This window comes from Phytophthora infestans, genomic scaffold (genome assembly GCF_000142945.1).
Source record: "Phytophthora infestans T30-4 supercont1.4 genomic scaffold, whole genome shotgun sequence".
In the NCBI taxonomy this organism is placed as follows: domain Eukaryota; phylum Oomycota; class Peronosporomycetes; order Peronosporales; family Peronosporaceae; genus Phytophthora; species Phytophthora infestans.
Genome location: NW_003303755.1, coordinates 1,291,867 through 1,316,580, shown reverse-complemented (window position 1 = coordinate 1,316,580; position 24,714 = coordinate 1,291,867). Strand labels below are relative to the sequence as shown.

Here is a 24,714-nt window from a genome sequence, read left to right as displayed (position 1 = left end):
CAAAAACATAGTGCAACAATTTAAGATGAAGTCAAAACAGTAGTGATATGAGCCCTTTTTGTTGCTGAGTGCATGGCCATTCTGCTAATACTCCATCTATGAAGACTTGGTAAGCTTGCTATAGCTCTCGATCATCCATCGGAGCGTGCGTGCTATCGTATCAATGTCGACCTTGTGGAGTGCGCTATTCACCCAAGGAACATTATGAGGTTAGTGGGGGTTATGAATGAAAGATATTTCGCTACTTACCTGACGGGAAGCACTGCCAGATCGGTGGATTTGCGCAGCTTGTGAAAGTTGTCTTCGGCGCCTGTGGTGAGACCAGCACGCGCTCTGTTAGAGTACAGAATGACGCCACCATCGCCGATACAATAGATTTAATAGAAACAAGCCTTACCTTGCTCATCCATCTTGTTTGCAACGATGAGGGAAGGTCGTGACGAGATTCCTGGAGCATACAGCTCCAGTTCTCTTTGAAGGTGGGTGAAGTCTTCCAAGGGATCACGTCCTTCTGAGCCTGCTGTATCAAGTACATACATCAAGATCTACACAGCAAACTGTGGTTATTGAGCGTGTCCCGTTCAGATATGCAGCACATCTCCCATACCTTTGTGCGCTCGATGTGACGCAAGAAGTCATGACCAAGACCGACATTGCGGTGTGCACCGTCAATAAGTCCGGGAATGTCGGCCATACTCAGCCGGAACGTGTCCGGGAACTCCACAATGCCCACGTACGGGTGAAGTGTCGTGAACGGGTATGGTGCGATCTCTGGTGTGGCGCGGCTCAACACACTCAGCAAGGTAGACTTGCCAGCGTTCGGGTATCCCACAAGACCCACATCGGCAATTGTCTTGAGTTCCAGTTCGTAGTACTGCGATGTACCAGGTGAGCCTGTAGTTTTGCTCTCAGGCATGTGCTTGCGCAGCCGTCCGAACTTGGTCGTCTTACCGGCCAGGATACGGTTGCCCAGACCAGGTTTGCCACCTTTAGCAGCGAGGAACGCAGCACCTGGCGTGTCCAAGTCAGCCACAACTTCCATTCTGTCTACGATCTCGTACTCGCCGTCCTCGAGCTCGCGTTCGTAGCGCTCCACACGCTTGACGAGGGTGCCACAAGGCACCTTAACATGACAATGCTTCCCTCTCCTACCCGCGGAATCGTTTGCTGCAGCCATAAAGCAACAGTCAGCTCACTAGAAGCATTGCACTCCTCCCCATTTCATTGTACGACGTACGCATGCCGTTGGTGCCTGCTCCGCCCTTGAAGTGGTGCGTGGCGCTTGCCAGGTTCTGCATCTTATCACTGGCTTCGATCACCACGTCACCTCCTGCGCCTCCATGCCCACCATTAGGGCGTTTGCGCATGGCCGACTCGGAGAAGAAGCTGGCGCAGCCGTTGCCACCGTGGCCGCCCGTGGCCTTGACGCGGATACGGTCCACGAAGCGGCGCTTCGAGTGCTTTGCACGTCGCACACTTACCTTCTGCTTAACATGTTCCTCCACCTTGCGGCGACCTGCAGACGCTATGTCTCCTTCGTCATCCAGCGCCCAGTCGTCCTCCAAATCGTCCAATTCGTCCCAATCCAGCTCCAGGTCCTCCAGCTCCAGGCCATTATCATCGTCGTCGCCGTCACCACCTTGAGCGCTGAGCGCGCGCACTGAAGAGCGTTTGAGAAAGGTGCCGCGCCGTAGCGGTGCAGCAGTTAGGCCTCGGAGCAAGCTGGGCACGCGCAACATGTCCTTGTTGGTGGTTGCAGCTCGTCTACGTGCAACTTTACACCTCTTCCCAAAAGTAATGTTGCGTGTAATTTTTGATAAAATACTTCGAAGTAAAAAATGTGAGATTTGGAAAATGGCCGACGACTTCAACCGCCTGTATGAGCGGCTGGTGGTGCGGCGTACAAGCAAGAAGAATCGTGCAAGGCGAGTGGCCGCTACTGTATCAAATGTGGATGACGATATTGTAGCGGCGCACCAAGCATCTGAAGCCGCGAGACTGAAAGAGCTTAGGCGCCAAGAACAATTGGAACACGACGCAAAAATCATCAGCACTGTGAAGCGACTTCGTTTTGCAAGAAATCTGCGTAGCTTGGCGCGGCTAACTCATTGTAGCCCCCAACACCTCGCTTTTCAACTGGCAAATGCGACTGAAGAGGAAAAGCGCCAGCTAATAGAAAAATACCAGAGTGCAAAGACCAAACGACAAGAGGAACGCACTTCGGAGGTGGAACGGAGCGTGAGACTGGAAGGAATCGCCGCCAGGTGCGTGTAATCCAGTATTTCGGCTACTATACTGCTGATCTAGATGCTGATGTACCGAGGTGTGTCATACTACTAGGCTATTTCTTCGCCAAGCTGTTGCCTTTCGACCTGACGCAGCTATGACACTTGAGGGAAGGCCCCGAGTGATTGATGAACTGCTGTTCTTCTCGCCTCCAAACTCAAGAATACGATCCCATATCGGGTACGCGGAGAGAGGAAACGCTGTACCTGCCCCGCCCCTACGACTCGCTACTAAGTGAACAATTGTGTGAATTGGAATAAGTAGCATGTTCATAACTTGTCATGTATATGTGAAAATTCAGCTAGGGCCTAACCTTAAACTCACTCACTCTATTGCACTTGTGATGGAGCGTCGACTCATGAGTAACCGAGTCTCTGTGGCCCCGGCGTACCCATCTTTGGAGAAGGCAAACCCATGATATGCCTTCTGTAGCGTTGTCCTGTGCTGCTGGGTTCGGACGTTGGTTGGAATAATGGAACCAGCTTTCTTGCCGGATCTTTTCCCATGAGGTAGTCGAGCGGGAACTGCCACGGACGCGTCGCTATTGTCATTCCACTGCAGAAGTTTGCGATCAAGATTGAACTTGATGACCTCCTTTGCGAGGTGCCAGTACTCTGGGAAGAACGTCGACTTGATACCGTTGAGAAGATGTGCGTACGAGAGCGCAGCCACCGGAACGAACAGATAAATTAGCCAGAAGGATGGAAGCACGAACGCTTGCTCCAACATAAACTCCCACGTGAGATCCGAGAGGAAGTAAATGTGACTACACACCAAGGCGACCAGTAGCCACATCAACACCGATCCAAGGTAGAGGACGTAGTTGAAGCAATGGAAACTATTCTGGAACATGAACAGCTTGGAATTGGCGATAGACACGACTAGGGTGAAGACCAGGAAGCCTTCCAGCCACATCGTCGGACTCGCTCCGCCATACCCGGCGCTTTGCAAGCTGTGAAGCGTGATAAACGTGATGATGACACTTTCCACAATCGCACCCACAACCCACAGCGAGAAAACGCGAGTGTTGATGTCTTCATCGCGAGGTCCCGTGAAGTAGAGCTTAGGAAACGTCATGGCTACCTCATCGCTGACATCTTGATCCAAGATGGAAGCTGCGACGATCGGGATCGAAGTAAGACAAATATTGTACAGTTGGGTGCCGCTCTCCAAGAAGAATTTCTGCCCGGAAAATCCACACAAGAGCGTATACCAGTACTGAGCTGCGGTGAAGAGAATGTTCTTATAAAAAATGTACAACACCAGCTGAGCCATGCGTCGGTAGTTCCAGCGACCGTGTACGAGCAGCAGACGCTGCAAGTAGCGAAATTGCGCAATCGCGTAGTCACTCGAGTTCACCGCTTGCATACCTTCCTGTCCTGATATACCCACACCAATATGAGCTTCTTGGATCATGGACACGTCGTTAGCTCCATCCCCGATAGCAAGAGTTCGAACACCAGGCACATATTCCTTGATCAGGGCAACCATTTCAGCTTTCTGAGCGGGTGACACTCGACATGCGATAACAGCTTTGCAGTACTGAGAGAACTCAGCTAGAAGGGAGCGACATGATCCATGGAGAGCGAAAATGAGTGTTTCGCCGTCAATAACAAGAGCCAAATCCCGTAGTTCACCTCTGGTGCTCGGTGGTGAAGCCAGGTAGACCGTGACATCTCCATTGCGGACTCCGATTTCATCTCTCAGAGTACTTTCGAGAATCTCAGAGGTCGGTGCATTCTTGGAGTTGATAACGAAAAGCTTCATTTCGTTCGTAACCAGTTGACAAGCGAAGCCAATGTTGATGGCAGTCTCCTCCTTGTCGCCAGTAAGCACCCAGATCTTGATCCCCGCGCAGGCCAAATTGGCAATCGCGTCAGGGACACCAGATTGCAGTTTGTCTTCGATTGCAGTTGCCCCAAGTAGCTCCAAGTCGCACTCGATCTCGTTCATACACGCGTCAATCTCGTTTGGAAGGTCCTTTTTGCGCTTGTCGATTTCATTCAAGTTGTTTTGAGCGTCGTGAAAACGTGTTGCCCATTCCGAATAATACGAAGAATCGATCTCACGAACTGCAATCGTGAGAGTGCGAAGCCCATCTTCAGCGTACTGGTCGATGTGACGCCGGGTGATCTCCTGGAGCTGCGAAGAAGTCGATTCTTCCTCGCTGTCTTTCTCGAGCAGTCCATAAATAATCACATCTGCGCCTTTCGAGTACAAGAAGATCCTGCCGTTCGGGTGGCGAATTATTGTGCTCATTCGCTTTCGAGTACTGTTGAATTCGAGTACATCCAGCATTTCGTATTTTTGAACTGTTCCTCGAACTTTGACGTGGGCAACTCCAGGAGATCGATTCACAAACTCATATCCAAAGTAACCTGCACCTGCCACCAATGCCTGCTCATCAGGGGAGGAAGCCGAAAGTGTGATTTCGGATGAATTCTCATGGCGTTCCGGGATGACGGTGTGGCACACCGCGAGGTGAGTGAAAAACGCATCGATGCGACCTTGTTGAACAGACCCCGAGTTCCCTTTCATGTCGTTAAGCAACTCTGGACCGTCGAAGTTCACATAAGGGACTTTAGGCCCCTTGGATTGAAAAGTCATGTCTGGAAGAGGTTTACCAGCACGTCGAAGAGCTGCTAAGCCAATTTCCGTTGTTCCGTTGCCGTATGAAACACCGCCAATAGAACATTTTCGAAACTCCATAACGTTGCAGGTGAGAGTACCAGTTTTATCCGAAAAAATGTATGAAATCTGCCCAAGCTCCTCGTTTAAAGACATGGAGCGAACCAGTGTTGGCGTGTCCGTGTCCGGGTGGTAAATATTGATGTCCCATTGGATAAACTGCGCTTGGATATACTTTACCATACTCATGGATACAGCTAGCGAAATAGGAACGAACTGGTACATGAGTAGCAAATAGTAGAACCACATGATGATCCAGTCTACAATGGCGCTGTTGTCGGATACTGTTTGCTTTAGGTACCACAACGAGTCATGGTTTGTCTTCCATGCCACGGCTCCTGTAGCACCAACAGCGCTGAAGACGACCAAAATTGCCAACAACACGACTGTATACTGGTTGATAGACCGGTCCATTGAGCTCATTTTTGATGGTGGAGCTGAGTTACTCATCATGATCTTCGTGTCCTTGCCAGTATTAAACACCACACCGTGCACCCATTCGGTGTTGCGGATGATACATCCACGTAGGATAATACTTTCATACGGAATGGAAGCCTTTTCTCTTCCCTCCAGTTCGAGCACACCTTGAAAACTGTTGATGGCATTGTTGGGGCGTTCGCACCGAATGACACCTTTCATTCTTAGCAAATTTTCATCTGAACCCATGTCTGCAAGTGTGCATTCCATGGCAGATCGGACTTTCATATTCGTTTCTCCATCCAAAGACTTGGTTTCAACATAGCAAATCCCGCACGGCGGCTGGTTCGGAACTTCACTTACAGCCAACACAAGCATGTCTGCTGGTACCAGTCCACGGTTTGTAACTTTTAAAATGTCGCCTACCACAACGTCGGCCCACGTGACTTGCTTAAATTTCCTCGCTTCACGGTCAAGCACGAGGGTCGGACTTGCATTGGCAATATTGTCGGCCTGGTGGCGTTTATGGTCTTCGAGTATGGCGAAAACGCCGTCAACCGTGATAATGAAAACAAGCGGGGGTAAAGTCGAAGGACTTCCGTTCGTGTTACTGATATCCGGAATGCACTGCAGGATGCAGATGATCAAGAAGTAGAGGTTGGAAAGTTTACGAAAGCTTTCAAAAAGGAACTTGGGCAGGAAACTCGCTATCGTGTATTTGGACGTGATGATGAAGTTGTTGCAGTAGCCGGCCTCGGTATTGCGGTGTGCATCGTTTAGATGAACCACACGGAAGTCTCCGGCATGTCCCGCCGTTCCTTCGCCCATGGCACAGTCACGATCAGAGGCTAGGGATGAGAGCGAGAGATTGGGAGAGCTGAGTCCTGGGGAACCGGCAACGCCTAGTGGCTCGGTGCAAAATAACGGTCCACCACTTTGAATAGATCAGAACGAGCATCGTGAGATGCAGGTGGAGGAGTTTCGCGCTGCGGAAACCCACTATTTTTACCTCCTTCTCTTTTAACTTGAGTTGTTGAGGTGCTTTATAATACTCATGTGCTTTTCAAGAAAGATTGCAACATGCAAGAAAGACGCGTCTGCTTTTACTAAAAACTTTTCATCACTCGACTTTCGTAAAGAGACGCAAAATTGCCAAAGTTGCCTTTTCACTAAGGCGCACTTCAACTTGTCAAGCTCGACACGGTGCAGAGTGATGGTCCACTTCAACTGTGGATACCTTCTTTCCGCCTCACTTTCGAATCTGCCGGCTCAAGCACAGGCCGATGAAGACTCACCGCGCTCACCGACGCAAACTACGCTTCGCCCCCATCAAAGACGCCGCCTCAGAGGTGCCCGTCAAGATTGAGCGTGCTCCCGAGCGGCCTATAAAGCGACGAAAGCGCCAGCCACGCCCTCGTCGTGTCAGTCCAGCGCCCACACGACACGAGAACGGTCTCCCAGCAGCCACGTGGAGCAATATCCAAGAGCAATTCGCCGCTGCCAAGAGTCTAGGGGAAATGTACGTTTTCAAGAGGTTCCCGTACGAGGGCAATACAGCTGACGTGGAACGGTGGCACCCACCAGAACGCGAATTGTGTTGCAGTTCCTCACCGAGCACGAGCACTTGCAGGGCACCTCGCCCGTGTTCCCTATCTTCGTCCCGTCCAGCGAAATCTATACGATGAAGGGTAGGACGTGTACATTTCGTCCTGGAGATGTCTGTCCTGATGATCGCTACGTAGTGCCGAGGAAGAGACGTATCTACGACGTACTGCACGTGCTGGAAGGTATGATTTCTGTTGGCTTTTGTGAAGGGAAACTCGGAAATGAGAGTGTTTGCGACTGCAGGAATTAAGGTCATCAAGCGTGTTCGATACGACGAGAGGCGCAGGACAAACGGAGGCTACTTCTTGTACTACGGGAGGACTACGGTGGTGCAGCATCTGGCGGAGATGAAGAGCAACTCGGCTCAAGTGATGACGAATTTCCGAAAATCTCGTCTCTCAAAGCGGATCAGCCTCGTGGAAGAAGACAGTGCTCTCATCAGAGTGTTCGAGGACCAGGCAGCTGCAGGCAAGTGGCCGTGCTTAGTGAATATGACAGTCTGCTTCCTGGGCCTGCTGTTTCAACAAGACTACCAAACTGAGGTGAGATTACCCACCTTAAGTGCCCGCCTGGGTGAAGCGAAGCAGTTTATTGGTACCTTATTGCCAAGTTCATCAGTAGAGGCGCCTTACCGGGACGTGCACCGCCGCGTGTACGACGTGGTATCCGTCCTGGTGAGCTGCAACCTGATAGCGACGTCGTCAGTACGGTCCTCCGAGCCTATGGACAAAGGCTTACGAAAGTATGTCCGATTCAACTATGACATCTTCACAGACCCTAGGATCCTGTTTGGTGCACCTGACTCCGTGGAGCAGTGGAATGACGACGCCAACGACGAATCGATGTTTGGTGATATGGTGGCCAGCTTGTGTGACCTCAAGAGTCCAAAGCTCGAAGTTCTGGGAACCCACTTGGTTTCTCCTCCGTTGACTTACTGGCAAAATCTTCTCGGTGAAGCAGCTTCGGTCAACTCGCCGGTGTTCTCACCGGTGGCCATTCACCCAGCCGACACTAGCAGCAAGACGGGCTTGAAGCGACTGACGTATAATGATCTGCCTTGCAACTCAGGCTCACCGGAAACCGGTGTGAGATGTCGTGAACCAGAGAAACCAGCACGTCATATTCAAGATTTCTTCTCTCCTCTTATTAGGTTACCGACAAAGAAGAGCGACTGGTACGATGAATCGCTGAAGCATCTCGGACTGTACGATGCTCTTCCTGCCGAAGACAAAATTGACTGGGAGCTGAACAATCAGTTGAAGGAAAACTATCGTGAGATGTGGGGTTGTCAGTATCCAGGAACACCTTCAGCGTACACACCAATGAAGGCTCAAGCGCATCCATATTCGGTTGGCAGAATGGAGACGAAGGTGGCAGATCTCAAATACCGCGAAATACTGGATGATGACATCGATGGGATCACTACAAATTTCTTCTGCTGAAAAAGCGGTAAAAGGGGGTGGGGTGGGGGCATCTAAACAGCTCTCAAAATGCAATCTAGGTTTCCACACAAAACCGAAGCCATCAATTTTATTTTCCAACATAGATCGATCACTCTAATCTCAGGTCCATGCTGCGAGGTGTTGTACTACTGATGGCCACTTCATCTTCGATGACAAAAATGGGTATGGGTTAGCAGGAACCGCCATTAGCTTTCTTTTTCTGATGAATCCTCCAAACTGATTGCCTGGAAACAAGGTGGCATTAACACCTTGCTTACGAACGTCGTATAAGACGACATATTATTTTTGCTACGTCGTATATTACGACATTGCACGAAGGTCATTAGCAAATGGCTCGGAAAAGTTTTTTCAATACTTTAATCAAGTTACCACAAAAATATAATCTGCGAGAGGTCATTTTGCTACAAGTCAAAACCAGGCCAGGGGAAGGGGATCAGCCACGTCGTGAACAGCCACTCATTCGACAATTTGCTGGATGGTGCGCATACGGAATAGTCGACGCGAGAAGCCCGCCGTGCCGGCTGCCGCTACACACGATATTGACTTTGGCCACTTATGGCGGCAGCTTCGGGCGGCGGGGTGGAAGTCCAAGCGTCCGAGTGGCCTCCAGACTGAGTGGATCTACTCGAGTCCTGACAACACGCACGTCTTCGTGGGGGAGAAATCAGTCGTGGACTACGCGTTCGACAGTGGCTTGGTGGAAGAGGCGGATGCTGATGCTCAAGTCCGAGATGAAGAAGGTGGGGAACTAGACCAAGCAGGAGCTGGTAGTAGTGGTGAAGAGCAACAACACGAGGGGGAAGACGTCGTTCGGCCTTCCCAGATCGACACGAGTGTCCTTCTTTCGCAGCATACCATTGATCGAATGTTCGGCACCCCAAGTGATGATGACATCGAGCTGTCGCAGACTGCAGTGAGCAGAGCATTCAATCTATCCTCAGGAGATCTACAAGACGGCGGTGCCCGCGAGGCCGCTGCTGGACTGCATTTACTTTCGGAGGCTTCTGGATTAGAGAGCGAGGGTGATGTAGACGAAGAAGAAGCCGCTGCGTCTCAACCTCGACGACGGACACTTACGCCGTTATCAGGCAAAGAGGACGTGAATGTTTTGCTGGATGGGGAGAAGCCGAGTGACTACGAGAACTACAGCTCGGGTGATAGCGACGACGACGGCATGAGTGATATTAACAGCGATTCCGGAGCCGGGATGTCCGAGGAAGATGACGACGTCCTGTCCGACAGTGACGCAGTTGAAATGGACAAGGCTTTCATTGCGGCACTACAGGTGGGCAATAACGCACTTAGCAGAACCGCTGCAACGGAGAGAGAGCAGACACTACGAGGAATGCAGTGGACGCCAGTGTCTTCGGAGTACGAGACAGATGCTGCTGCGTACCCTGGACTTGGCACCGAAGAAGCAAGGCCTGTGCCCGACCTGCTGCAATTATGGAGATCGCCAATCCTCACCTTCTTTTATTTCATGCCGAAATCTCTGTGGGTTTCTATCGCGGCTGAAACGAACCGATATGGTCTACAGCAAGCTGGCAAGCGCGCCCGTAACATTCAGGCACGGCAGACTGACCTTCGGCGTGAAACTATCAAGCAGATTACACGTCGTTTGAAGGCTAAGGCAGCATACTCTACACACGAGATTCTTCACGTTGTTGGACTCCTCGTTGCACGGATGCTCTGCCCTCAAAAGAAACGATTTGGTGCGCACTGGAGTATGGTGGAAGACGGTGCTGTTCCCGCCGGTCTTTTCGGGCGGTTCATGACGCGTGACAGGTGCCAGAGTATCATGCGAGACTTGCACTTCGTAGACAACACGATTGACCACGGTAACGATAAACTCTGGAAACTTCGCCCCGTTGTTGACAAGGTCCAAGAGCGCTTTTTGCTGGGGTGGTCTCTTTCTGCTATTTTTTCGTTTGATGAGGGTATACTGCCGTTCACGTCGAAGCGGAACACGACCCGGATGTTCATGGCCGACAAGCCTCACCGCTACGGGTCCAAACTATTTATGGTCTGTGACGCGCAGACGGCATACTGCCAATGGTACGTTTAAAATTTGTATGTCGTAACTATCTACTTTGTGTTTGCCTGACAACAGTGGATGTCGTAACTATCTAGGTTCGAAGTTTATGTGGGTAAGCGTGCATCTGCTGGTGGACCTGACACCTCAGTTGACTTTAAGACTGGAGCTGCAGCCGTGGTCCGGAATTTGAAGATTGTTCTCGCCCAGTCTCGTCACAAGTGGCATACCGTCGTAATCGATCGCTACTACTCGTCCGTGCTCCTTGCGATTGAGCTCCTGAGTATGAAGGTGTATGTTATTGGCACGATCATGACTAACCGGCTTGGATTCAACCCGAATCTCAGGGCTACGAGCAAGACACGCCCAGTGAGCATACCCCACGGTACATTCTCGTTCTCTCGCTCTATCGCCATCCCGACCATGATTTCCTGTGTTTGGTGGGACCGGAAGCCCGTCTATTATCTCTGTACGGGCTCCATTATGGCGGCGTCGACAATTGAGCGAAAAATAAAACGTATCGGTGCGGTTCGAGTGCCGTGCCCCTCTGCTGTAAATGACTACCAGAACTGGATGAGCGGAGTTGATGTCCACGATCAACTCCGTCTCCAGTCGTATTCACTGCAAATGTCGACGAGGTTCACGAAATATTATAAGAGCCTATTCTTAGGTTTGCTGGACATGGTCATGGTAAATGCGTATCTTACGCACAAAGAGGGGGCCAAGATCAAGGGGATGGCTGCTATGAAGCGCTCAGAGTGGTTTTGCGTCCTTCAAAATCAACTTCTCCAACTCAAAGCCGAAGATTTTGCTGGAGTGGAGGCAACACCGCCTCCTGCGAGCCAAAAGCGCCAGCGCACCCCAGTACGCCTCACGCACGCGCTGCAGCAGTCTGAAGATTGGGTTACCGTTACTGGGGTCCAGAAACGCCGGCAGAGATCGTGCAAGGTCTGCGCGCTCTTGCGTACTGAAAAGAAGAAGTCCTTCGCAACAACGTTCTTTTGCGAACGCTGCTCCGTTGATAATGCGAAATGCTGGTTGTGCAACCGTATTCGACGGGAATACAAGGGCGTTGCGAAGACATGCTATGATATCTGGCATGATGACTTCGACGCCGGGCAAGCTATCCCACCAAACTTAGGGAAGCGCATTGTGCTTTGTCGGCCCGGCCAGAAAGCTGGCCAAAGAAAGAAGACGCGACGGGAGCTTAGACTTGGGCACGATGCTGGCAGCGACGACGGCAACGGTGGTGACAACGAGAATGGTAGTGATGACGAGTGAGCTTGGTTGCGTGTCAGTTGATTAGTGATTTGTTTCAAATACACAGCTTCTTGAACCATCGTACCTTCGTCCTTGCGTTTCTTGATTTAAGTGGACTGCCTGTGAAGCAATTTAGCCATCTGTTGACTGCACTTGCAGTCAGTTACGACATTGAGCAGGCAATACTGTCGCTGAATCCCGTCAGAGTTACGACTTTGAAAGAAAAACCTGTTGAAAATTAATGCACCTAACCTCACGTCAAAAAGTGCACCCATACAAATACGTAGTAACATTGATATACCGTATCTTACGACGTGCGCTTACGCGTTCTGGGCAAGTACCGTCCGGACGCAAGGTGTTAATGTTGTCAAAGTTTTGGGTTGAGTTGAGTTTATTACGTTAGACGTGTAGAAAATACTACATTTCTTAGATCCACAAGCCGCTGCTGCTCAACGGAACGTCCGTGACACCTGAGCAACTCAGGAAGCCACTCGACACACTATCACCGTCGTCATCTTCCCAAATTTGCTCCATCCAGTTCTCCTCCTTCCCACTGTCACTATCATCTTCATCTTCGGTATCCAAGCCGCTGGCCCTACGTACAATTTTCACAGCCTGCTTCTCTGCGGCATGCGACTCCATCATTAAAGACTCAGCACGATTGCGTGCCAGTGCTGATGCAAGCTGACTTGCAGCAAATGCTGGTACATCGTTTGCATCCAGAGTCAACGTTTCCAAATGAATGTTGACGTCCAAAGCGTCAAGTAGCGCGTGAGCTCCAGCTTTTGTAATTCGGTTGTGAACCAGATCTAGAGACTTGAGTGTGCAGTTGCAACGAATGGCTTGAGCTAGCGCTGCAGTGCCACGATCCGTTATCGCGTTACTTCTCAGGCACAAACGCCTCAGCGAGTCGTGTCCGTACAATGCTTGTGCCAATGCTTCAGCTCCCCGATCACCGATGTTGTTGCCATATAGATCCAGGCATTCCAGCGTCGTGTTGTTGCACAGCATTTTTGATAGAGCAACAGCTCCATCGTCTCCGATGGCATGGTCCCGAATTATAAGCTTGCGTACGGTGTGGTTAGTGGATAGAGAACGTGCCACAAGAGCGCACCCTTCAGCTTCCAGCCGTTTGTTGCGCTGCGCGAGAGTAGAGAAGTCCAGCTCACTAACATCACCATCGTTGAGATGGATACGCTGCAAGATAGAGCCCAGCGTCGGACCTGTGCGCAAGAAATGAACGGCAAAATGAGTCAACAGCTAGGCACAATCAGCAAAGAGATAGCCCCAAACTGACCTTGGATGCGCGAAATATACTTGGACTGGCGCATCTTTTCCGGAGAAGAACTTGGCCGGTTGTCTTTGCTCGCACGAACAAGCGATAGTGGCGGCTTACCAGCACAACTGGACTTACTATCAGACGTTGACACACTGAATATGGAGCTCACGGATGATGATGTTCCAGTTGTGCTCGTCGACGATGGAGGTTGCTCCGATCCTGACTTCAGAAATTCGTCAGCGCTTTCGGAGGTAGCAGATTGATTACACTCTGAATTATCGTCTGTAGTTGCATTCTCGACAGCAGACACTTGATTCAACTCGTTGTGCTGGTCCCCGTCTTTCTCTTTGCCGTCGCCAGCAGCTTCAGTCTCCGTCTTCTGATTGCAACTCGCGCTTTGTGCCACCGATAGAGATCCACAATCTGTTTCGACGCAGCGCTTGTCATGGGAATCGCGGTTAATTTCTTTGACGGTAGCAATGGGGACCTCCATTTCCGGGTCGAGCTCTAGATTTTGAATCCGTGGAGCGACCGCGACGGAACCGACGGGATTTACATTTGCTGGCTGTGCATCTTGGCTGACTTTCGCAACGGCCTTGGATCGAAATATCAAACGCCGAAGCTCTTCTGGCCGGTCTCCGCCAAGCAATTGGCGCCAGTAGCGCTACGGCCAACAATACAATCCACTGGTCAACGTCATGGAATAGGAATGCTCTTCGAGTGCAGACTCGATAGATGAAAACGAAGAATGCATCAAGCACAAACCTCAAGGTGGACCTTGGCACGACGGAGATTGATGTCGGGCATCAGTAATGCCATCTACACCGATTTATCGGCAGTGCCGCGAGCTCTCCTGACCACTCCGATTCGAAAAACTCGAACCTTCGCTCCCTAGTAAGTCAAAGCACGCACGAAACTCCGATGGGATGCTGCCCCAAGCCACACACAATCTTCATGTCGCCCGTGACTCACAAGAGAGAGAATGATATCCATCTGGATAGCACGGCGCATCAGCGTTGCACGATCCGAATGTTCTCTCCCGCTGAGAGCAAGAAAAAATATGACTGCGATGTCAAGGCCAGAACAACAGCAACAACTAATGAAAACTACTCAATGTCTTCACATGTTGAACGAGAAAACTGTTCTGGTCTTTCGCTACAGATATACGCCTTGAGGCGTTTACTTAAAACTGGTTTGTCACCTGGCTGCGGACTTCGACTTTATGCACATCTCGCAGCGAGGGATAGTTCGATTTACCTCTTGCGGCTCTTGTTGATCTCGAGGATGATGGCTTGTAGCTCGATGCACTGCTCACGCATCAGTTCCAGATCGTACTTCAGGTTGCGGTTCTCGATCTTGAGCATCGAGTTCTCATCCTCCAACGAGATGCCACTCGAGCTCGAAGTGCTGCCACTGCCGCTTCGTGGCTTCATGAAGCTCTTGGCGCGCGCCGACAGCTCGTTCAAACGCTTCACGCTGCCACGACGACCCGAGTGAGCCACCTTGAACGACTCCATCCTGTCCGCAATTGACCGGCCACGCCCTGCGCGGATCGATGCCGGGTCATCGCCAAAGCCCTCGTCAGCATCCAAGTCGTCGATGTCATCGGCCTCGTCCACCCATTGACCATCGTCGTTGTAATCCTCGTCGTACTGGGGCTCAATGGGGATGGATTTGTATTGTTTCCAGCCACGCTGGATCTTGATGATCGCACGACGCTGGAAGTGATACTCCTTGAAGTCCAACGACATACGTGCGTACGACTGCAATACGATAGCAGCACGGATCTTGTTACGCAGACGACGACGTTCCAAGAAGCCGAACACGATACGCTGGATGGTGCGTGCTTCGTAGTACATGAAATCGGACTTCATGGCCTCCAGCTCTTCCATGACACCGTTCTTAAAGTAGATCAGCGTCTTACCCATCTGGTACTCCAGTGGCGATTTCCGACCGATCGATGTCATGAAAACACTGCACGTACGACGGACATCCTTGCTGTGCATGGACGGCGGGAACATGATAGCGTAGCGCGTAGCAAGTTCCTTCGGGGTCAGACGACTCGGGTATCCAGAGCGTGTGATACGAATGGCTTCGATCACGCCGGCCGATCGCAATTGCTCCACGATCATGCGCTTGTTGAACTCTGTCGGACTCTTGTTCGAGTTGGGTTTGATGCAACGTACGTAGTGCGAGTTGGTGGTCTTGATGTTGTCCATCAACTGCGTCAGTGATGTCTTAAACTGAGAGCCAAGACTCTTCGGAGCCTTCTTGCCACGTCCACTGACGCCCTCCGACGTTGCCTCAGCGTCTTCAAAGAGCTCTGGAAGCAGTGACAGACTACTGAGCTGGATCAAATCAAGCAGGTCCTTCTGTAGTGTATCGCGGTGTTTCTCCATGAATCCCACAGTCTCGTACGTGACGGGGCCAGCGTAGTGGTTAATGATGAACTGCGTACGCTTGACCTTGGGGAAGTCGATACTCTCGTTCACGCCGCCGCCCTTCTTGGTCTGGTGGTTCGTGCGTATCTTGTTTACCAGAGCTTCTTCCGTGTCACGAGGCTGACGAAGATGATCGTTCATCAGAGCAATGATACCCATCTTACCTTCAATCACTTCGACAATGCCCTGGTTGTCCTGGTACTTAATGTGATCCCACTGCAACCCTTCGCGGATGTACTCGTCCTCCACAGTCTTGAACACATCGGTGGTGAACTTCTGCTGCAACTTCTCGTTCGCGTAGTTGATGCAGAACTGTTCAAAGCCATTGTGGACGAAATCCTCAAAACCAAAGATATCCAGCACACCGATCTGGCCCTTGATGCGACTCTCGTCCGTGCTAATAGCAGCGTTGATCTTCACCACCATCCAGTCGAACAATTTGGAGTAAATCGTCTTAGCCAGCGCATCACGGTTCTCAGCTGCCTCCACAGGAGCCAACGGCACCGTCACACTGTCGTTGCGAGTGATAACTGTACGGTTGCAAAGTGCTTCCTCGATTCTGGTCGTAGGGAGACCGAACATCTTAGCTACCTGGGACAGCGCCGAACCGCTTGAAATGCGCGATCCGTTCTCCCCACTCTTGTCGAACATGACCTCACCAAGCAGCAGCACACCCGCCAGGATCTTGAACAGCGTCTTTTGTGCACTACCGTCCAGTCCAATGATGGACAGCGACTTCTGCGTGCTTGCAAACCACTTCGCGTCATCCAGACCAGGGATCTGCATCTCCGCAAGAGAACCAGCGTATTGGTATTGACAGTCAGGATCCAGACCAAATTCCTTGCGCTCGCGACTGGGCAGACCCGCCAGAAGCTGATAGAAAATGTGGTAGTTGCGCTCTCCCTCGGCGATCGACACCACACGCGATTTCTCCAACAAGTACGTTTCGCACTTAGCACCGATCAGTTTTCCTCGACCGTCGAACTGGAGCTGCGTGAATTTACCAAAACGCGAGCTGTTGTCATTCCGTGTCGTCTTGGCGTTACCGAAAGACTCCAACAGAGGGTTCACGTCAATGACCTTTGCAATAGTCTTGTCCTTGCGACCACCAGCCACACTGGCCAAGTGGTTCATCACAATCTTGGTCGTTTCGGTCTTACCGGCACCTGACTCTCCACTTACCAGAATGCTCTGGTTAATTTCGTTCGTCTTCATGTGGTTGTAGGCAGCAGTCGACGTTGAGTACACGTGTGGAGGCAGCGAGTCGCGCGGCTTCTTCAGGTACTGCTCATGCAGATGGTCACCGTAGAGGTTATCGATCCACTTGTACGGGTTGACAGCGATCACAATGTCGTTAGTGTACGTGTAAGGCTTGGAGGCGGCGAAACGCTGCTTCAAGTTGAACAAAATCGAAGGTTCGTTCAAGTATCGGAGCAGACGCATGTCCTCCACACCTTCCGGGTTATCGTGAAGAATTGCAACCGGCAGTGACTCCACCTCGGTGGCTGTCGGGCCAGCAACCGCGCGAATGACGTCCGGGTTCTTGAGATCCACAACGCGCTGCTCTGAATCACCCGAGTCCAAGAAAGCCGTTATCGTAACTTCTTTTCGACGATCGTTGTAGTTCACAATCTCGGAGAGCAGCCACACTTCCTCCTTGTCAGGAATGTAGCATTGCACACCTGGCACGATCAAATTCTGCTTGTTGCTGGCACCTGCAGCCTGCTGACGGAGTTGTTCCTCCTTAATCTCCAACTGCTCTTGCATGAACGACTTTCGCTTCTTCTCCAAGCTGAAGTTGCTGCGTCGACGCTTAGGAGGCACCCAGGACGTCTGACGCTTACGCACGTAGTTGCCACGACCTGTGGAGCGCTCTATCATGTGACGTGGCTTGAACGGCGTCGGTGCTGCAGGAGTAGGGGCGCTGTGCGTTGACTTGGGAGCTGATCGACCACCAGCCGGAGCGTTCTTAGTTGGGTTGAACGAACCAAACGTCGGCTTTGGTGGCGCGGCAGAAGGTGTCGTCGCAAGAGAAGGAACCGAGTTCGTCGTCGCCAGGAAAGCCGCCAGCTTGCTCTGCGAACGAGGTTTCGTCGAGGAAGCAGGTGAAGCAGACGGTTGCTGCTTCATGAAGTTGTTAAGCTTGTTCCCACCTCCTGTGCTGACAGTTGGCTTCGACGGAGCAGGTGCGGGCTTGTCTGGCTTCGGACTGCTATTGCCTTGAGTGAAGACCGCCTTACGTTGGGCGAACTGGTCGCTTGACGTGTCACGACCTCGGACAGGGGCAGACTTGGGTGGGGAAGGTGGTTTGTTGCCTGCAGACCCGGTGTACGAGCCCGAGGCTGGTGTCGTCTCGACAGCAGGCGGGTTGGACTTCATAAAGGCCGCGAACTTGTTGCGGGTGTCACCGACAGTAGGCTGCGACTTGGGAGGCTGCTTGGGTGACGGCGGTCTCCTGACAGTTGGCTGCTTTGGTGCCGGTGGCTTCCTCGCCGTGTTGGCCTTCTTGGGCGGACCTGACGGACGCTCAGCATGTGTCAACGGGGACGCGTGTGACGCGGGCACTTGGTTTAAGAAGGCGTTCAACCGGTTGGCGTTGGCACCTCCACTGTTGCTCCTTGTGTCCTTCGGAGGTGGCGTCGAAGGCGGGGAGCCCGACGGAGACATCATTCCCCCTCCAACCTGCGGTGACATTGGTGGAGGCGTCGACGGGGGAGTTCTCTCGGGGGATTTGTCCACCACTTTCTTGCTTGACTTCTTTTTTCTTGATAAAAAGCCTCCTTTCATGAAACTCGTAAGTTTGTTGTTGCTGTTCGTTTTCTTGACGGGCGACGTTCCCTGCGAGCTGCCTGTGGACGTCATAGACTCTGCATCAGACACTGGGTCCTCTTCGTATTCGCCCGTGTAGCCGATAGTGCCAAACCTGTCGAAGAGTATAGAGAGCGTCTCAAGCACAGTACTGAAGTCCGCGTCGGCGTCCAGCAGGTCGTCTGGTTGAAAAATCTCGCCCTCATTCAGACCCTGCTTCTTGCACCACTCGAGGAAGAGGCGCAGGTTGGCCTTTGAGTGGAAAACTGTGTTGAGCTTGTTCACCTTGAGATTCGCAGTCGGGTCCACGCCGTTGGCGAGCAGACACAGCAACTGGCCGTCGCGCAGCATCACCGAAAGGTGCTCGCCATGGTCGTTGGCTGTGGCTGTGACGCTACAGATCCACTCCTGCAGCTCCTCCGTGCGACGCACCGTCATGCTGCAAAAGAAACCAAAACTTGACTAGATGGCGTCGGTGTCTAATAGCTGGAGCCCGTGGGAGAGAATAAGACGAAGAGGAAGAGCCTCGCTGGTCTCCTTTGGCCTCTCGTAGTAGCGCGCAAGTTCGCGATATGAGCGGCTTCTGGACAGTGTGCCTCTCGATACGCGACGACGAGATTTTCCGACACGACTCGACGCTGCAAGACTTGCTTCACTTAGCGCTGGACCTAACGGAAACTGACTCCTGCAATTGCTGCCAATCGGGAGTTGCCTTGAGAATGAACGTCCCCTTCCCCTTCCGAACTCTTTTACCACTTACTGAAGAGCCTCGAAAACAGATGCTGGGAAAGACTCTGAGACCGACGATAAGGCGACGAGCCTTGACGCTTCATGCCACCGACACACACTCACGTTGCTAAATACATATCCGTGCGCTGGCAGCGAGCTGAAGCCACACACATACCTTCATGTACTTACATGAACACGCGAAGCTACCTTGCTGGATAGCGCATCTGTCGAATGGATAGTTAGTTTCCGCTAACGCAACTTTTACACCGCGAAGGTGCTGGTACCCGTTACTTCAATGACTTCAAAGAAAACTAGCCCTTGCTCCCGATAATATTGACGGCTGCAAAGCCTGCCGAGCTAGCAAGATGACATAATTTCTTCCAGCAGCGGACGCGGAAACCTCCGGCCTGTAAACAGCAACTTTACTTACCTCAGGGCCCCATCTTCGCCGCTGCCACAAACTTTGTGTTCTATGACAAATACCAACTAATGATGCCAACTAACACGAACCCACGTCTTGTCTGCTTTCTCTGATCCTATCCGGCAGCGCCACCCAGAAATTATGCATGTGGCGCTGGCAAAGGCCTCACTAGAGCACACCTATGCTGGTCTTGAAAGCGAGACGCATGATGAAACTTGAGTCAAGACAAATTAATGCAACAGTTGCGGTGCAACATGGCTACACCGAAAACGGTTCAGCTTTTGTCATCAGCCAATCAAACGCCTTCTTGAAGTTGCTTCGATAGAAGATCGTCAGATTATTTGGGTCGAGAAGAACGATGCGATTCCTGTTGCTACTACTCAGCCTAGAGGCGCTGGTGCCCGCGTCCCGAGCCAGCATCATTGCGGGGTACACCGTGGGGCGGCAGCTCCAGTACATCGGCAAGTTCTGCTTCTCCTGGACGCCCACACTCAACGACGTTGCCGGGGTATGACTAAAACCTAGTGGAATCTCCCATTTTTTCTAGGCTTAATCTAATCCTCTCTTATATTACTACAAGCGAATCACGGGCGAGATCGAGACGGACGTGGATGGACTGCAGGTCGCAATCTATGACGACGAAGCGCTCTTCTGGAACTACGTCATGACCGACAGCTCTTGCGACTGCAATTGCAAGGTCTCTGCCCAACACACCAAGGGCGTCTATAACGTGACTGCGACTAATAGTCACCACGTGACCCCGTTCGTCTTCAGCGTAGATATCCATGAGCACCTACGACCGAGATTTTGGTATGTGGCGCTTGCGCGGTGCGTACCGGGGGGAGACGAGTACAAACCCGCCTTCGCAGAGATTACAGAGACCAACTTCCGCAAATACTACTTCTCCTCATGGTTCAGGATCCACATGACGCAGGGAGATGGAAGTGAGCTTCCCGTGCAACAGCAAGGACTGCCGACTATCTACGCCGTTATGACGGCAGTGGCTGGGGCTGCAGCGGCAGCGCAAATTGTGGCGGTGCAACGCATGAGACAAAGCGAGTCATTCCATCCAATCATGCGCATCTTGACACTAGTAGTGCTGTTCTTCTTCCTGTGCAACGCGCTGCTCTTCATTCACTTCACCACATACGAGTTTAATGGTCTGGGGGTGCCATTTTTTAAATACGCGGCTAAGATTACCGAGGTCTTTGTCCATGTCGGCACTTTACTATTGGCCATGGTGATCGCTAAAGGATGGACTATCAACAGCGTGGCACTGGACGGCCAGATCAAGCTTTCTTGTCTTATACTGGCGACTCTGGTGCTGTATCTGTCCATGGCAATGTGGTATCTTGTATGGCTCGACCCAGCGTCGACACTGTACATCTATGACTCGTGGCCGGGACTTGGCATCTGCGTGCTGCAAGTGTGCGTGCTAGGGTGGTTTATCAACACCATTTTGGAAACACGCTCCTATGAGCAAGCGTCGGCAAAGCGATATTTCTTCTTGCGAGTAAGTACCGGAACCAGTAGTACTTGCTTTCGAACTCCTGTTCTCACCCATACCTTTTCAGATGTGTGGCTTGTTCTCCGTGTATTTTGTAGCGCTACCTATCATCGTGCTCGTCGCTTCTTTTTTGTCGCCGTGGGTACGTGAGAAGACAGTGTCCGCCATGACGACCTCAGTGCACTGCTTCATCTATTTGTCTCTCATCTACACGCTGTGGCCGACTCGAGCTCCACGCTACTTTGAGGTACGAAAACCTGCACTAGACGTCGATGATACTGCCAAGATCGCTGAGTTTCGTATGCGTTATATATTGTGTAGCGCCTCTACTCCGTGTCGTCACCATCCGAGAAAGCGTCGTTGCGTGACCAGCATCTTCCCACAGAAGAACTATAAACCAAAGTGCATCACTGCGACGGAAGCCGCATTCTTTAATTTGACGCGGCTAATAGTTTTTTAATCGTTCTTGTCGCGTCAAAATCATGAACAACTTTCTACATGATGGTCCTGTTGAGATGCAATCTTGTCTTCCAGTATAGCGTAAGAGTTTGAGTCTCCAGATGCGCCAGCTTCGAGAGCGCATGGAGAACTTCATCCGTACAGCAAAACGAGTTTGAGTCTTCTATATGTTTAATCTTCAAAGTCAGATCCTGGGAGACGACTCAACACAAGCAAAATTAATAAACTGCCACCAGTGCCACTCAATAAGCTACAGACCTCCAGATCATTCTCAAGAGCCGCAATAGGTTCTAGCATCTCACTAAAATCCAGCGCTAGCTCATCAGAGCGGACTTCTTCGTTAGTTTCTCGAAAGCCTCCTTCACTCCATTTGTTGATCGTCTCCAGCACAAGAGCTCGCATCTGTACAGTATGATAGCGTAAGTATCACCAGAATGAGTTTAGACTAATGGTAAATGCTTACCGCGGAGAGGTCGGCCACGTCGGAGCACTGAATAGCAAGCTCAACTGATCGTTGTTGGTCTTCAGACGGCGTGAAACGAAGGAGGATGAGACTCCCAGAGAAGGCTCGTAGTACCGTCCAGAGTTTCCCGTGCTGTGTTCGGCAGCTACGGCGCAATCTTGGAACCTCGTCGCTGGGTATCTCCAGGAGCTGACGCAGGAATGATGCCATCCTTTCGACTCGAACCTTTTCATAATCTTCATCCTCATCTTCGTCATCTTCGTCGTCGTACTCGGTGGCAAAGAACGCAGGGATGGATATAACAAACCGAGATGGCGGAGTTATGGCCAGAGGTGCTGCATCTGAAGGCGCAATTTTTGACCATAAAGCTTCGAACGCAGGATTTCTCTGCGCATGGTCAGCTAGTGCAGCCCACCATTGCACACCACTCCAGAGAACAGACGAACACGCTTTTCCTTCTTTGGTGGCTCTACCCACTGGCATGAACGGCTCCTGCTTTTGACGGAAAGCAGCGTGGATAGCAGCTTGGCTAGCAGGAATCTCTTCCTCAATGGGCTGGCTCAGCTGTACGAACAGGAACCTTCTGTCTTGAAACAGCGGGATTGCGAACGACAATGGATCATCCTGATTAATAACGTGTGCTTCGATATTCGAATGGGGTCGTTCACTTTCGGAAGTTTCACGCAGTGAAGGGCAAAACGTCATTGAGCATGAGACCCACACAGCCCCCTGATCTTGATGTGTGAGTGCATCTGGGTCGAGGATGATACTTTGTTTCCCACTCGCTGCGATATCCATGAGCGGAAATGAGTACGCTGTGGCCGCACGCTGATGAGTACGGACGTACAGACACAACCACCTACGCGAATTAGCGATTCGTAAGGAACGTTCATGTGAATGAATGATGAACAATTACAACCACCTACCAGTCGTCAAGTGAGATGATAGCTTCGGAATTCACGAAACAAAATGAGCAATCCATTTGAACCGTTTGTCGATCCGAAAACGTTCCAGTCATTACCATCGAGGCTCTCAAGTCGCATTTGACCACAGACTCCACACCTGCAAGGACGACATCGGTTGAGACACACACAAGACAATATCACCTCCGATCCTACATACCTGCAGCTTCAATTATTCGAAGCATTTCTAAAGCAGAATACAAGGTCTTGAGCTGAAAGTCCATTTGCTTCGATTTGGTGCGCAGAGCGTTTGACTGGGAGGAAATCTGAGCAATCCGATGCAAAATATTGCGAACGCGAGACTCACTCGCTGATTCTCCTGTAGCAGGTTGCTCATCACATCTTGAGTTTGGTTTTTGTCCAAGTAATGGTAGTACGCTGGCTACCGTCGTGTGAAGTGCTGTCTTATCGAGAGTTGCGATCCGTCCTGACGCGAAGAGAATCGACAGACCACCTGCACTGCCATGACTTGCTAACCGCATGATGCCCTAAATCTCACGTATGGCATGTTACCACATGTTTCAACTCAGTGAGGTAGATGGCACGTACCGGTCGAAAAGGTAGCTTCTCTGAAGACACAATAAAACCATTCCTGACAGTAGTGGTTGCTTCTGACTCTACGAAGTGAGATTTCGCAAGTATATCGGCGCCTCGACACACAAACGCTGAACCCCTCGAGCAGAATACAAATACTGCCAACTTGCGTATGAAAACCAGCGACTGCACTGCGCTTCCAAGCTCCAGCCTTGTAATTGAAACAGGAAGGCGCTCCATCGAGCAACTATTCTTCAATTCAACAACCCCAATCTTGCCTCGAGCTCCCAGCACTAGCAGCGCATCAAACATATCCGTTGAAGCATTCTCCTTCTCTCCTTCCGAGGAGTGCGTAGGTGGCACTGATGATGAGAACGGGACGATCATCTGAACCGGTTCACACAACCGGAGTAGTTTCCCGCTGCGAACCACAGACGCCTTCGTGCCATCTCCTTTCGTGTTCGGATAGTGTACCAATATAAATCGCACAGAACCATCTAGATCTCCCTGTAAAATAGCTACCACACCCGCGTTGATCACCACATCCGGAAACAACCCCCTCAACAGCCCACGATGACTTGTCACCTGACTAATCAAACAAAATGTGCAAGTAGACTGTTCTCCTTCGATCTCATCCAGCTCCAGCGACTGGTGGGACTGCAGTGTTGACTCAGATCTCCTGTGAGTACTTACAATCAGAGTGGACGGCGTCACCAAGCTCCTCATCAGTGTAAGCGACGACTGCCCCGATCCTGCTGGACTGTGATCCACGGACTGCACCCCAGGCAGTTGGCAGAACCATTGCACCGTTCCATCATCACTATTACTGGACGAGCGTTCTAGCAGCAACTCGCGTGTCACCGTCCGCACTATAGGTTGCAAATGACTAGGCAAAGTCACCACCCACACGTTTCCGTCTGCGGCAGATACGAGGATCTTCTGGCGAGCTTCACCGTCTTCCGAGTGATGGCTGCCGTAGTCCGCGACGTCTGTGATTGGAACTTCGGACCTGACCACACACTGAAAGATTTTGGTCGTGTTAGCATCAGTACGGGTCTTAAGCACCATTATTGCGATCCACGCACCCACAAGCTATTGGCAACCAGAACATGCAGCAGTGTTGGGCGGATTTTTACGACGATACACGGGCACAGATATGTTTTGTCTGCAATGGTCCTGTCAATGACAGTGTCAAAGCTTAGAGTCACCATAACCGGCGAGCGGTCAGCCACACAGGCCAACTGCGTCGTCGAGCTTACCGCCATCTCTAGGCGAAAGTGCTGGGTAAATTTTCATTATATTAAAAATTAATTTTAAAGAAGAAAAAAGCGTTTTAAAAGAGTGCTTTTCAAGAAAGCTT

The 24,714-nt window shown here is 51.3% G+C and overlaps 9 protein-coding genes across 9 annotated transcripts; 2 read left to right on the top strand and 7 right to left on the bottom strand.

The window, feature by feature from the left end:
• Window positions 1-96: 96 nt before the first annotated feature.
• Window positions 97-1,739, bottom strand: PITG_03292 (GTPase; the record flags this gene model as incomplete). Its single annotated transcript, XM_002906321.1, has 6 exons — window positions 97-184; window positions 250-310; window positions 398-545; window positions 608-1,167; window positions 1,238-1,589; window positions 1,662-1,739. 6 exons carry the CDS (start codon window positions 1,737-1,739, stop codon window positions 97-99), a joined length of 1,287 nt encoding a protein of 428 aa, XP_002906367.1.
• Window positions 1,740-2,610: 871 nt separating this feature from the next.
• On the bottom strand, window positions 2,611-6,219 carry PITG_03291 (phospholipid-transporting ATPase, putative; the record flags this gene model as incomplete). The annotated part of the gene is made up of 1 exon (XM_002906320.1): window positions 2,611-6,219. One exon carries the CDS (start codon window positions 6,217-6,219, stop codon window positions 2,611-2,613), a length of 3,609 nt encoding a protein of 1,202 aa, XP_002906366.1.
• Window positions 6,220-6,654: 435 nt separating this feature from the next.
• Window positions 6,655-8,438, top strand: PITG_03290 (uncharacterized protein; the record flags this gene model as incomplete). The annotated part of the gene is made up of 3 exons (XM_002906319.1): window positions 6,655-6,910; window positions 6,976-7,178; window positions 7,240-8,438. The coding sequence occupies 3 exons, from the start codon at window positions 6,675-6,677 to the stop codon at window positions 8,436-8,438; spliced, it is 1,638 nt and encodes a 545-aa protein (XP_002906365.1).
• Window positions 8,439-12,177: 3,739 nt separating this feature from the next.
• PITG_03289 (myosin-like protein) lies at window positions 12,178-13,860 on the bottom strand (the record flags this gene model as incomplete). Its single annotated transcript, XM_002906318.1, has 3 exons — window positions 12,178-12,974; window positions 13,049-13,694; window positions 13,796-13,860. The coding sequence occupies 3 exons, from the start codon at window positions 13,847-13,849 to the stop codon at window positions 12,178-12,180; spliced, it is 1,497 nt and encodes a 498-aa protein (XP_002906364.1).
• A 423-nt stretch (window positions 13,861-14,283) lies between these two features.
• On the bottom strand, window positions 14,284-18,717 carry PITG_03288 (myosin-like protein; the record flags this gene model as incomplete). The annotated part of the gene is made up of 1 exon (XM_002906317.1): window positions 14,284-18,717. One exon carries the CDS (start codon window positions 18,715-18,717, stop codon window positions 14,284-14,286), a length of 4,434 nt encoding a protein of 1,477 aa, XP_002906363.1.
• Window positions 18,718-19,787: 1,070 nt separating this feature from the next.
• Window positions 19,788-21,332, top strand: PITG_03287 (uncharacterized protein; the record flags this gene model as incomplete). The annotated part of the gene is made up of 4 exons (XM_002906316.1): window positions 19,788-19,937; window positions 20,010-20,942; window positions 21,004-21,183; window positions 21,258-21,332. The coding sequence occupies 4 exons, from the start codon at window positions 19,788-19,790 to the stop codon at window positions 21,330-21,332; spliced, it is 1,338 nt and encodes a 445-aa protein (XP_002906362.1).
• A 98-nt stretch (window positions 21,333-21,430) lies between these two features.
• On the bottom strand, window positions 21,431-21,797 carry PITG_03286 (uncharacterized protein; the record flags this gene model as incomplete). The annotated part of the gene is made up of 2 exons (XM_002906315.1): window positions 21,431-21,586; window positions 21,654-21,797. 2 exons carry the CDS (start codon window positions 21,795-21,797, stop codon window positions 21,431-21,433), a joined length of 300 nt encoding a protein of 99 aa, XP_002906361.1.
• Window positions 21,798-21,840: 43 nt separating this feature from the next.
• Window positions 21,841-22,341, bottom strand: PITG_03285 (uncharacterized protein; the record flags this gene model as incomplete). The annotated part of the gene is made up of 1 exon (XM_002906314.1): window positions 21,841-22,341. The coding sequence occupies one exon, from the start codon at window positions 22,339-22,341 to the stop codon at window positions 21,841-21,843; it is 501 nt and encodes a 166-aa protein (XP_002906360.1).
• A 1,272-nt stretch (window positions 22,342-23,613) lies between these two features.
• PITG_03284 (uncharacterized protein) lies at window positions 23,614-24,422 on the bottom strand (the record flags this gene model as incomplete). The annotated part of the gene is made up of 3 exons (XM_002906313.1): window positions 23,614-23,632; window positions 23,731-23,872; window positions 23,945-24,422. The coding sequence occupies 3 exons, from the start codon at window positions 24,420-24,422 to the stop codon at window positions 23,614-23,616; spliced, it is 639 nt and encodes a 212-aa protein (XP_002906359.1).
• Window positions 24,423-24,714: the final 292 nt, after the last annotated feature.